A 12,847-nucleotide genomic window follows, 5' to 3' on the forward strand; every position below is an offset into this window, starting at 1 on the left:
TGCAATAATATTTAAAATCGTTTCAGTAGTTTAATCAAACTAGATATTAATGTCAGGAAAAACATATACAGAGTAAAATTAAGAGAAGACTTGGAAAGTTATCCTTTGTCTTCTCTAAGAAATGATAATACACAAAAAGGGTGATAAATATACTATAATAATGACATCAGAAGCTCGCTTTACCGCAGCCACAGCCATGTGAGTGACACAGAGTCACAAACTAGATTAAGGGCCTGTTTATTTCAGCTGAGAACTGAACTGAATTGAATTGAACTGAAATATTTTACAAATTAATTAGCAAAATAACTAAACTGAACTGATTAGAACTGAACTGAAGTTGAAGTAAACGAGCCCTAAGTTGTTTAATCAATTCTATATTACCACCAAATACCAAAATCTTTAAAAGCATTGAAAAGGAGAGCTCATAGCCTCATATACGTCCCTCTACAATAAAAATGTCAAAATAAATAAAGTTTTCATGGAAAAAAATGTTTAAATTGCTGGCATTTGGCACTACTGTACTTGTTACAATAACAACCAAACAATTTGTCCTCTAATCTTTTGGTTCCTCAAATTTTTATCTTCTACTAAACAAATTTTGTGGCTTTTCTCTGCAACACAAATTTGGTGGAAGATGAGCCAAAAAAATTTGAGATTTTGTGGAATATATTGATATTCAGATGATGGGTTTTATGTCACCGAATACAGATTATTCATTTTATAGTTGAAATGGATAAGAGAGAGTTCCAAAATGGTAGAAAAGTTGGGGCAGTCAAAACAGCCATTGACATGTATGGAGGAAGGGCTAATCAAGTACAAGTAATTAAGAAGCCTCAATATGATGCATCATCAAACTTTGAGGTATATTATTTCACATTTTAAGAATTGTACTAACTTATTTTGTTTTGGTGCAAATGAGCCACCAGAAGGGGTTATGAGAACCGATCCAGGATCACCACATTTTAAGCATTATATATATAAAGTAAAAATAACTCATTGTATTTACCACTTTGTTGGTGATGAGTTTCGCTGCAGAAAACTTCAAAGGCTCCAGAGCTTCATGTTGCAACGAGTAGGATTAGCCAAATCAAAGCGAACAGGATAACAGTAAGTCAGAAATATCCAAATTTGAGTTTGAACTTCTGAAGGCTAAGAAACTAGTTAGGGAGCTCAACTTGAGGATAGAAGAATCAAAACTGAGAGCTAGAGAGTATAAGAAGGGAGTGCGAGTTGAGGAAAGCTTGTGCAAGAAGAGAATGGTCAGTATGAACAGGTGGCGAGGGAAGTTGAAGTTTTGAAGCGCGAACACAGCAAGGTTAAGCTTGAGATCAAGTGTGCAGTCAGGGAGATGTTCATGGCGGAGAAAGAAGCATATTGTGCTTACTTGAGACTGAAGTCTTACACGCGTAGTGTTTGAGAGAATGAGGGGCCGGGCGAGATAGAAGAAGCTAGCGAAGAGGAGGTGCTGGTTAAGCTGGCTCAGATTCAAGCCAGGAAAGAACTTGCAGAAATCGAGGCTCAGAGGAAAGAAGAAACAGAAATATATTCATTCCTGGTTGAAGAAAGCAGGAAGAAGATCAGTGCTTTGAGAAATGAGGTTGAGAAAATGGAAGATATAAAAAAAGTTGTTACAACTTACTAATAGAGATGTCGAGGCATTGCAGTATGAGCTGAATTTGATCAAGGAGATTGATAATAAGATTTAGAGAAGCCCCAAGGATGAAGAAGAAATTGGGGTTGCAGTCGGTCAGAAAAGATTTGGAGGGAGCAAAGGAGTTGGAGGTTATCCAGGAAGGTGAAATAGAACTTATGGGAAGTATGGATGTTATTAGGAATGAACTGATAAACACTACGAGTGAGAAGAGAAAGATTGAGAAAATGGGAGCTAGAAAATGAGCTGTGTATAAAGAAGCTGAAGTTGAAGCTTATTAAAGCCAAAGACAGGTTAGAGGGTGCCAGAGCATCTGAGGAAGAGGCGAAATTGATGTTACCAAGTTTCTCGGTTACTTTTAGAGAAGTTGGAGAAAGAAAAGGAGGAGGCGAGGAAAGAGGAGGGACAACTGACAAACAACATTAGGGATGAGATTCAGAATATTAAGTCAGAAATAAATGAAAATGAAAAGAGGCTAGAAGCTGTGATAGAAGAGCTTGAAGCACTTAAATTAAGAGAAGCAAATGCTCTGGCAGAAACTGTAGTAAGAGAAAGGGCTTCCAAGAAAAATTCTACCATCACGATATCGAAATTTGAGTATGAATATTTAACGGGATGTGCAGCCGAAGCTAGAGAACTTACAGACAAGAAAGTGGCAGCAGCAGCAAATGCATGGGCAGAAGCATGGATGGCTGATGAGAAAGAATGAAGGTGAAAACTGTTGTAGCAGAGAGGAATATCGAAGAACTGAAGCTGAAGGAAGAGGAGGAGGGTACGTAGTATGAAAAAGGCAGAGAATGAGGCTGAATTGGCGACAGAGGAGCTGCAGAAAATGAAAGATCGGGATTATAGCTTGACACCGGCTAGACAAGGAAAATTCCGAAGATCTGTTGGCTCTCCAGGGCCAAGATGTATCAGCGCGCGCTTCAACTTCTTTTAATTTCAGGCGGAGGAGGAAAGCAATGCTTAAGAGTGCAAAATATTGAGAATGAGAAATCAGTCCCCTTGATTGAAGGAAGACACTTAAAATTGATCAGCTTCTTAATCCGACCTTCATTCTATAAAATCACATTCAAGCACTATGGGCCGGGAAGCACAAACTAGGTTCATCAGAGTGTAATTATTTTGGAAGATTTTTTAACCTGTACAAAATGTAACTTATACTCGTATTAGATTAGTGAGATCTGATATAAATGCTTGTAAAGATTTGCTATGAGGGAGGCCTGAGGAGGTTACTTTCCACATTTGAAATTCTTTGTGAAACTTGCATGAATGGACCAAGAGCACAACCAAATTCTAGATAATATCGACAATGGATACAAACGGAATGCATTATGATACTTCAATAACACAGCCAAAATAAAGATAATACATCACTTTACCAAACTGCAGAAATCCACAGAGGGATGCTGGGATATGTTAGGAAGTTTATCTATTGCATACACTAATGACTTAACAAAAGCTTTTATTTGTATTAAAAACTAAATCATGTATTAGAGGACAATTACTGCCCACACGAAAAAAAGGAAAAAAAGAAAGAAAAAGAAAACACGGTAACGACCTTTGTGTCTCACTCAAAACTGTTTCTTGAGGCACACAGTACTTCTCGGTCCTCACTGCTTAGTGTTCACCTGTAACTCACTGAAAATTTCAGATAACATGGCCATTTGAAGAAGAGAAGGCAATGTAGATCAAGAAGGCTGAGTTTTGTATATTTGAGCATGCATAGGACCCTTCCTTTAGAGGGTCCTTACTTGGAACCTCCAAAGTTCTTAGGTTGTATAATGACATTTTGGTACTTAATATAATCCTTTATTTACCAACAAGGAAAGAAAAAAAAGCAAATGGAATCAAATAGTAGAAATGAAACGGGTCTAAACACAGCAATTGGAATCGAATAGAAGTGAGACGGATTCCTCAAACCAAATGGAATTACACAAAAAAAAAAAAAAAAAAAAAAAAAAAAAAAAAAACATACACCTTCAATTAAAAGGAAGTTAAATGAGTTCAAACAAAGCAAATGGAATAAAGTACAAGTGAAACGGATTCAAACAATGCAAATGCAATCAAGCGAAAATGTGATGGAGTCAAACAAAGCATTTTCAATCAAAATGAATTTAAATGGATTCAAACAAAATAAACCAAACCTCTTCAACACTAGCAGAATGAATGAGAAAATGAATTGCACTACTCTGACCTTGGTTTCAAAGGTGAACAATCCAATGATGGTGAAGACTTTAGGCCTATTGCCTGTTGCACTATGGTCTATAAGCTCATATCCAAGATCCTCATATCTCAAGTGATTTGAGAGGTTATCAATGATGCTCAAGCTGGCTTTATTCCGAAGAAGCACATAGGGGCAATATTTTACTTGCTACTGAGCTATGTTCACACGGTTTTTACGATCTTATTCTACTTAATTTAGGAGATTTTTCCAAGTAGTTGTGTGTAAAGCAAGTGTATAAATACTCCTTGATATCAATGAGAAAAATCACGTTCACTTAAAAATTAAATCAATCTCGTTCTTTCGTTTTGTTCGTTAAAACATCCTCTCAAGTTTAGTTGTTTGTCGTCAAACTTGTTAGCTTAACAATTTTAGTAGTTTGTCTCAAAGAATGTTAAGAACCTTTAAATTTTATAGCTTGTCTTAAAAATTGTAAGTTAAACTACCAAATTCACACAAAAACAACTACAAACCCAAATTGTTCCATAAATCCGAACCTGTTTTATTTGTTCTTTAACGAATTCTTTCAATTTCCTATCTTTTAATCAAGGAAAAATTGGCCGTAATAGCACCAATTATGATGAAGGTGCATGTAGCAACACAACCTTTCGTGGGTGCACTCAACATCACAAACTATGTATTTGGGTGCACATAATAGCATAAATGACATTGGTAAAACTTAGATTTTTTGGGAAAGTGGAATCTTCAATATTTATACGGAGTAATACTTTTTATGCATTTTTTATACATATTTTGTTTAATTCCATGTTACTTGATTTTCCATCTCACGTGACTAAGTAGTCTTCTCTTTCATTAATTGTTTTACTTTAAACACCATTCTATTTCACCATTAAAGTGGATTATTTCAAAAAGTTTTCGCCATCATTTTCTATCATTTGCTTCTTCAATTACTTTTTTTTATATCTCTTGTGATTGACTTAGTTTCCAATTCCATTGTATTATTTTATTTATTTTCCCCTTAAAATATTTTCTCTCACAACCTCCACAATTAAATTGTTGTACATCAAAAACAAACAATCAAAAAAAAAAAAATGAATTTGGCCTACCCTAAAATCTTAATTCTAAAATTGTTGTTCGAATTAATTATTTTGAAGCATTTTGTGGGGCTTTGTAATAGATGGTGACTTATGTATCTTAAAATTTGGTGGAATGAAATGGTTTTCGGATGATTTGTATTAATTTATCAATTTAGTATTTGACTAAGTGCAGAGGGAGAGGAATTTAAGTCAATCAGATCACGTGAGATCGATTTAAAAAAAAAAAAAAAAGAATTGAAGAAGCAAACGAAAGAAAATATATAATAACAAAAACTTTTTGAAGGAATCCGCTTAGATGGTGGAGGTTAAGAATTGTTTAAATGAAAATAATTAACAGAAGAAACGGCTAACTTAGGGTTCGTTTGGCATCGCTGTGGTTTTCTGTTTTTTGGTTTTTTGTTTTTTAAAAGTATATTACATATGTCACATAATGGATCAAAAAATATTTAGACTAATTAAAATCATGATAATTTTGAAAACTGACAACAAAAAAGTGAAAACACCTTTTTCTTGTTTCCTGTTTTTGGTTTTTAGTTTTCAAAAAAACAGGAAACTGAAAACAAAAAATGATGCCAAACAAGCCCTTAGTCAGCGTGATGGAAAATCATTTAAGTTTATAAAATAATGAAGATTCCATTTTTTTCCATGAAATCTTAGTTCATTGGTGTAATTTATGCTATTATGTACACCAAATTATATAGTTTGTGATGTAGACTGCACCCTTAAAAGGTTGTGCTGCTACACGCACCTTTATCATAGTTGGTGTTGTTGCGGCCAATTTTTCCTTTAATCAATGAATTGGGTTTAATCATCTAAACCTCTTGGGCTATATCATTACACATCAAGGTGGGGATGTATTTTATGTTAAACTCGCCACATCTATTCCCACCTGCTGCCTTGCCTCATACCTATTTGAAAACACACACACACACACACACACACACATATATATATATGTTAAACTCGCCGCATCTATTCCCACCTGCTGCCTTGCCTCATACCTATTTGAAAACACACACACACACACACACACACATATATATATATATGGAATAATAATTTTTGAAATTCACTTCATAAGCAAAACCTAAATCTAAGTAAAGTAATCTAATTATGGCATAGTGAATAATTTAATTAATTAAACAAGTTTTCTTGTTGCAGATTGATATGGCCAGGTCAATTGTGAAAATCGAATCCACCACATTTGGCGCAAGAGTATACAAAGAAACAAACAATTAAACTAGCATTTTTATTCTCACATAACTTCAAGATTCCTAAGTTTAGCAGGCAAGGGATATGTAAAACAATGGTTGCAAATCTTTCAACATAAGGAAATGTTCAACATTCACCCTATCATCTGCTACATTATCATGTCAAAAATCAATGACTCAATGCTCATGCCTTATATTACACTTGTCGTTGAACCTCAACAATAATTTGTGGTTAAAAGAGATTAAATTAGTCATTGTATTTTGACAAATTTGGTCATTACTTATGCAGTAATCAATTTTTTGTTAATTAGTTAATGATATAAAAAATTGTTAATAAATAAGGGTATGAAACACCTTTTGTTAAAGTTCTATTTTTGTACACTAAACAAATTTCCAAATTATTAATGATCATCATAATGGATTATGGTAAGAATAGAATGAAACAACTAAAACCAAAAGATAAACATTTTCATATGCAAATTGTCTCATAATCAAAAGTAAAATACATTTAAAAACCATTGAAGATACGTAACTTGTATATCTAGGCAAAGGTAAAACATAACTCGAAAACCAAGGCAACATAAGAACACCAGATCCATGATTTCAGGGAGGGCAAGCGTGGGTAACATCTGGTTTAGCTCTCCTTGTCCTGGAGCACAAGTGGAACCAATAAATGAATGTATATGAGCAATAGGAGCCGTTACATAAATTTAAGAAAAGCAACTAGAATATATCTCAATCTAGTACTAGAACAAAATCTAGGCAAGGAGTTCTATAATACTAACTAATAGTAGAATGAAAGTCCTAATATTTTTATAGATGTAGAAGGAAATCACTTATAAACAAGTGTGTTAATTTATATTTACTTCCTCCGTTTTTTATTAGTTAATACACCTATTTTGACAATATTAAATTAGATGATACATTTCCTATTTTGGCATTTCCTTCTCTCTAAATCTTTCCTACCCACATGGATCATCACCTTTTTTACTCTCTATCTCTCTCCTCTTGAAAAAATGCCTAAGAGTCCGAGTCCGTGGCAAAATGTATCATCTAAAAAAAACGGAGAAAGCATATAATTCTCATTTCTGATTTTTAAAGTAACTTTATCCCTAAAACTTACACTCCGCCACATCAATTTTCCACCAACTTTTAATTATATTAGACTCAATATCTTTGCACTTCATCCCCAAATTTCAATATAGACACAACGATTGTTAATTTTATAATTAAAAAAAAAAAGAACATTACAACCAATAAAATAATGTCATGTATGCATGTATAGTCTTAAATAGAATCTTTGAAATCCAAAACTCGTCTTGATACTATATTGGATCAAACATCACAATATAATCTCATGTCAAGACTCCCACCAAGATCACCAATAAACATACCCTTATTTTATTTTATTATTACTTACCCTTTACACTCTTACTCTTTTAGGACATACTTGAATTGGGGGTAATACATTACATGGGGCAATAGAAGTCAAACTAGAGAGAAATGAGAGTGATTAAAAGTGGAGACAAGAAAAAAGATGATAATAAACAAAGGTGGTGATAAAAAACTTATAGAGTGACTTGGTGGTGGGAAGGGAGAGATAGAGTAGATATTACCCAAGGGCAATGGAGGGTAACTATTACCGCTTTATTCTTTTTATCACCACCTCTATCGACTTATATTTTCCTTAGTTTGACCTTTATTACTACTTAATTAATAGGACCCCCACTCCAGGCATGGCCTTAATCATTAAATCCTTTTACCCTCTGTTTACAACATTCCTTTTCTTTTTTCTCTTTTTTCCTTTATCCTTTTTTTTTTTTTTTTTTTTTTTGGTTTTGTTTTCTTCTTCCCAAGTCATGAAAATTTTCATTTATCTTTCTCTCAATAAAGCTTTCCTCACCAAATATATTGTTGTCATATCTTCACACTTTCTGAGAGTGCCACAATTTATGCCTCACCATTATTAACAAATCAACACAAGCACACTATAAGAAACTGTCAATTGAATCTTCCTGCCATCTTTCTTTTTGAAAACTGTCCAAATAACATCACAAACTAACTTCAAGACTCAACAATAACAATAATGAGAGATAATGCAGAAAAAATTCAAAACATGAAGAAAGTAAGTTATCAGGTCACAAGGACCCTTACTGTCAAATTAGATGAATAAGTTTGGACCTGAGAGAAAAAGTCAATACTTTAGAATGTTTAAGAGTTTTTTGCGGGCATGTACTAAGAAAATAGGGTATTTTGTGGGGAATTACCAGGGTAAATTTTCTTTTTTTTTTTTTTGTTGGGGGGGGGGGGGAAGTACCACAATAAATTTAAGTTTTGTTTAAAGGTACCAGTAGTTCATTTTCTGGTGAAAAGGTCAACTTTTCGACTAGTTGACTACTATAGTTACCACTATTTGTCTTAATTTTGGTTCGTGTTATTCTCTAACAAAGCTTGTGAGCTTACAAAGAGTAGTTAACTAGCCAAATCATGGTATAATTAAGACAAATCGTTGTAAGTAGAGTAGTCAACTGGCTGGGAAGTTGACTTTGTCATCGGAAAATGGCCTCTTGGTACCTTAAAACAAAACTTAAATATATCGTGGTACTTCCCCACAAAAAAAATTTACTATGGTAGTTCCCCACAAAATGCCCTATTTTCTTGGTACATCCCTGCAAAATACTCATAATAAAATAAATAATAACATGTTTCTTGCGGAATGGTTACTAAACACAGTTTATCTAACACATATTCTTGTTTAAAACAAAATATTTCAGGTAACTACGCATACACAATCCACATAATTGTAACACAATATCTAAGACATGTAAGAAATAACGGGGCAGAGAGAGACAACTTACAAGGTAGAGCCCATAGCAGTCAATGAAGGGAAACCTATTATTGAACCAGGAAAATTCAACTTCGTAATCAAATTTGGCAGAATATAGCAACTCAGACCTGGATGAATCCTGCTCTTGTACAACTCTAATAACACCCATTCGGATAAAAAGGTGAGTACCCCCATAACATCGGCGGCCAACAAGCTCAGTACTCACATAGCAGAAATGCATGTCTCCAAGGTGGCAAAAAGCATTCTGCAACCCACAAAAACAAGGGTCTCCTGGCAAAGTAAACAACTCCTCCCCCATCATCCATGGATGATTTGGTAAAATCTTCGTCTTTTTAGGTTGATAATACTTTATTCCTCTGACGCCAAGATGGTACACTGTGTCACCCATTATCAAACCTAAAGGCAGATACGGAATCATCCGCCTCATTGGAGTGCATTCTTCAGTGTCCAGATTGAACTCGAGCACAATCGTACAGCGAGAGTCTGCTGGTCGACCAATCAAAGCCACCTTGCGGGTGTAGGGATAGTAAGGGCTGTCTCCAGACTCAGACACTCTTTCAAACGAGGGGATACGCCAGTGTAGTGGTTTTTCCACGGGAGGATCCTTCAGATTCCGCCACTTGCCCGTTTCAGGATTATAGACCTCAAATAATTGTATGGATTTATAGTCTATATCCAGGCCAATGATATTTTGGAAAGCACACAAAACGTAAAGCTTTCCATCTGCAACAAACGTGCAAGCACGAGGCTTCCCACTCCTCATCCCGCACTCTAATGGGGTAGGATGAGTAGAAGTAGTATTTGTGATTGTAGTTGCATCAAACATATAGACATTAGAAGGATATATCTGTTCAACATTGGTACCCATCTGAAGGAGCCGCCCACCCAGAAAATAAAAACAGGACCCAAGCTGCGTACACGTCATAAAATTTGGGAATTCACTGGAGGGAAACTCCAATATTGGCTTTAGCCTCTCCGCTTCTAAATCATCTTTGAAGTCGACTTCATCATTAGGCAAGTTGGTAGGGATTTCACAGCAGAAGAAGGTGTGAGCGATACGATCTGATGGACTATGAGTCATGAACAAGAACACCGTATTTGCCACCCGCCTCGATGACAACAGCAATGATGAAGAACCCTCACTAAAGCTTCCAGAAGACATTCTGATCTGCACAAGAGTGGAGTAACTTTTGATGGAAAATAAAATCAGTTTTTGTTTGGCTTTAGAGATAAAACAGGGGAATGGAATAGTCATTACATTTGAAATGTTGGATTTGACCCAAATCAGCTAGATGTCTGAGTATACTAAGGCAAAAGGAATTAGATTTGGGCTATTATCGCACACATTCAGATATTACTCATATCAAGAATTTCCAAACAAAATTGCCTTTAGCTTTTTCGTCCTTCTCAATCAAATTTCAATTAAAAGGTTATTGAGCGAGCTTCTTCATTTCTCCACATTGTTACATTATACATTCATATGAAAACTTATTTGCAATCTTCTTCTTTCATCTTGTTATGTTAACCATGGTGATACTCTTGGTTCTCATTTGCCTACCTTTTCCCTCTTTCAATATCATTATTTATTTCAATAAAATTCATTCCCACTACAGTTTTATTTAATGTTGTGACATGAATGCAAATTAGGGTTTTCAGACTTTCATGTTCCTATTACATCAGATGACAGATGATATACATCATTTATATTGCCTTACAAAAAAATAAATCAATATATACATTCTAAAATGATACGATTTCGAAAGCATAGAGTGAGTACGCCACGTAGGAAAAATATTTTTTTGAATTGATTTTAATCTTTAATTTTTCAATTCTAATTCTATCATATTTATTTTCAATCCTATAAAAATCTAAAATACGCAGGTTTAGGATTGAAAGGAAAATGATAGAATTAGGTTTGAAAGAAAAAATGATAGAATTAGGATTGAAAAGATAAAAATTTAATCCTAATTCTAAATACCAGTGGCACCCTCAATTATCAATCACAAGATGAAAATGTATCGAGTTTGGGGGTGACACAAACATTTCTCTTTGCAATAAGAGTGACACCACAAAAACATAACCATAACCAGATTAACAAGTTTAACAAATGAACCACAAAAGCTTACGGATGGTTAGACAAAGTACCAAACAATATCAGCTCAATATCATACAACCAAACAAGAATGCAAGTGTAAAGGTTGAAACGGGACAGGTTGGATGGAGCAGCAGTAAAAGTAAAAATTGAAGGAGAAAGAACTGGCAGGGACATGCCCAAACAAAAAATCAAATCAAAAATCACATGTAAATTTATACCTAAAACATAAGAACTCCCAAAAATCAGATTATAAACATGACACACTTGATAAAAACTCCCAAATATCAGAAAATAAACGATCAAAACCCACAAAATCATTCATGCCCATTTCATAAAAACTCCCAAATATCAGAAAATAAACACTTTATCAAGCAATAATATGAAACAGTTAGTCGAAATTAATCAACAAAGCGACAACAATAAAAATTCTGAAATCAACGATTAAGTTTCACTATGAATTTCGAGATGATGATTAAGTTGTGTTTCAGAAAAGTTAGGGAACTCAAGAGTAGCAAACCAAAAGCAACACAGGCAAACAAGCTTACAGACAAGGTCGGATTCGAAATTAATCTTCAATAAGATAAATTTATCAACATAGCAACAATATGATTATTATAAATAAATGATAATAATTTACAAATGAATTGAATTTCGAAATTGTGAATGATGAATCTGCTTGCTTTCTTTATTTTGATAAAAACCCAACCTAATCTCTAAAGTCTAACTAGAAAATAGCAGCAAATCCAGCAATTCAACATATATAACATAAAGCAATCAAATCAATGATTCCTGAGATAAGATTGATTTAATTCACCTAATATTGTCGAGCGAATTGAAGACCTCGTGCAGCGCCGCCACTTCCCGCCGTACGTCGACCGCCGAAGTTCGAAACCCTAATTAGTGTTAGTGGTGACTGGTGACTCTCACTTATGACGAACGGATCAAAAATTCAGAGACGTGTATGCCAATCTAATTTTTATATTTTTAAATGCTTTTTATTTATTTACCAAGTACTTCCTTCGTCCCTCTTTGTTTGCAACAAAGAGAAGGAGGTTACTTTGTTATTTTTTTTTGTCTTATAGTATAAAGATTTGTGGTGAATTGGTGATTGTGGTAGTTAAGTGGAGGAGAGACAAATATAGTGGGGTTCATATAATACTAGAATTGTGCGTGTGTGATATATTGTGTGTAAAAGAATTATACGACGTACATTATCTCTGAATCTCTATTATATAATGAGAGAGAAGTTTAAGTTAATTATGCTAAGAAAACAATTGTGTTTATATGATTGAGAAATGCCTTTTATTTTTGGTTTATTGAGCGATAATTGATTTAATTATTTTTTTCCCACAATCTAATTTTTCCCGCATTATTATAAATGAAGTCATGTTATGAAGTTGCTTGATTGAAATCATCTAATTTGATTGCTTCCATATTGACCATTAAAGAGTGAAAATAGATTAGTAAGGGTGGTAGTGTAATCTCACGTGATTATAATATATTCAATTTATTAAAATAACCTTACTCAAATAAGTAGTGAGGAATGATTACCAGGGGTAATAGTGTAATCTCACGTTTTTATAATTATATTCGATTTGCCAAAATAACCTTACTGAAATAAAGATTGATGAACGATTAGTAAGGGTAGGTTGGTAATTTCAGGTTCCCACCAACCACCACCCCCTACTCTCCCTTATATAATAGAGATTATGTGAGTGTAAAATAATAAAGTTGGGTAAATAAATATAGTATGTTGCGAA

At 34.1% G+C, this 12,847-nt stretch overlaps 1 protein-coding gene and 1 pseudogene across 2 annotated transcripts; one reads left to right on the forward strand and one right to left on the reverse strand.

Annotated features, from left to right (window-relative positions):
- Nucleotides 1-212: 212 nt before the first annotated feature.
- Nucleotides 213-2,895, forward strand: LOC110705232 (annotated as a pseudogene).
- A 3,687-nt stretch (nt 2,896-6,582) lies between these two features.
- On the reverse strand, nt 6,583-12,085 carry LOC110705234. Of its 2 annotated transcripts, none has more exons than XM_021883092.1 (3): nt 11,902-12,085; nt 9,003-10,160; nt 6,583-6,793 (listed from the first exon to the last, which is right to left on the reverse strand). In XM_021883092.1, exons 2-3 carry the CDS (start codon nt 10,152-10,154, stop codon nt 6,779-6,781), a joined length of 1,167 nt encoding a protein of 388 aa, XP_021738784.1. In that variant the 5' UTR covers nt 10,155-10,160; nt 11,902-12,085; the 3' UTR covers nt 6,583-6,778. The 2 variants fall into 2 exon arrangements, with proteins under 2 accessions (XP_021738784.1, XP_021738783.1); XM_021883091.1 differs by having other exon boundaries at nt 9,003-10,179.
- Between the last annotated feature and the right edge of the window lie 762 nt (nt 12,086-12,847).

The sequence above is a fragment of the Chenopodium quinoa genome, unplaced genomic scaffold (assembly GCF_001683475.1).
Source record: "Chenopodium quinoa cultivar QQ74 unplaced genomic scaffold, ASM168347v1, whole genome shotgun sequence".
Classification (NCBI taxonomy): Eukaryota; Viridiplantae; Streptophyta; class Magnoliopsida; order Caryophyllales; family Amaranthaceae; genus Chenopodium; species Chenopodium quinoa.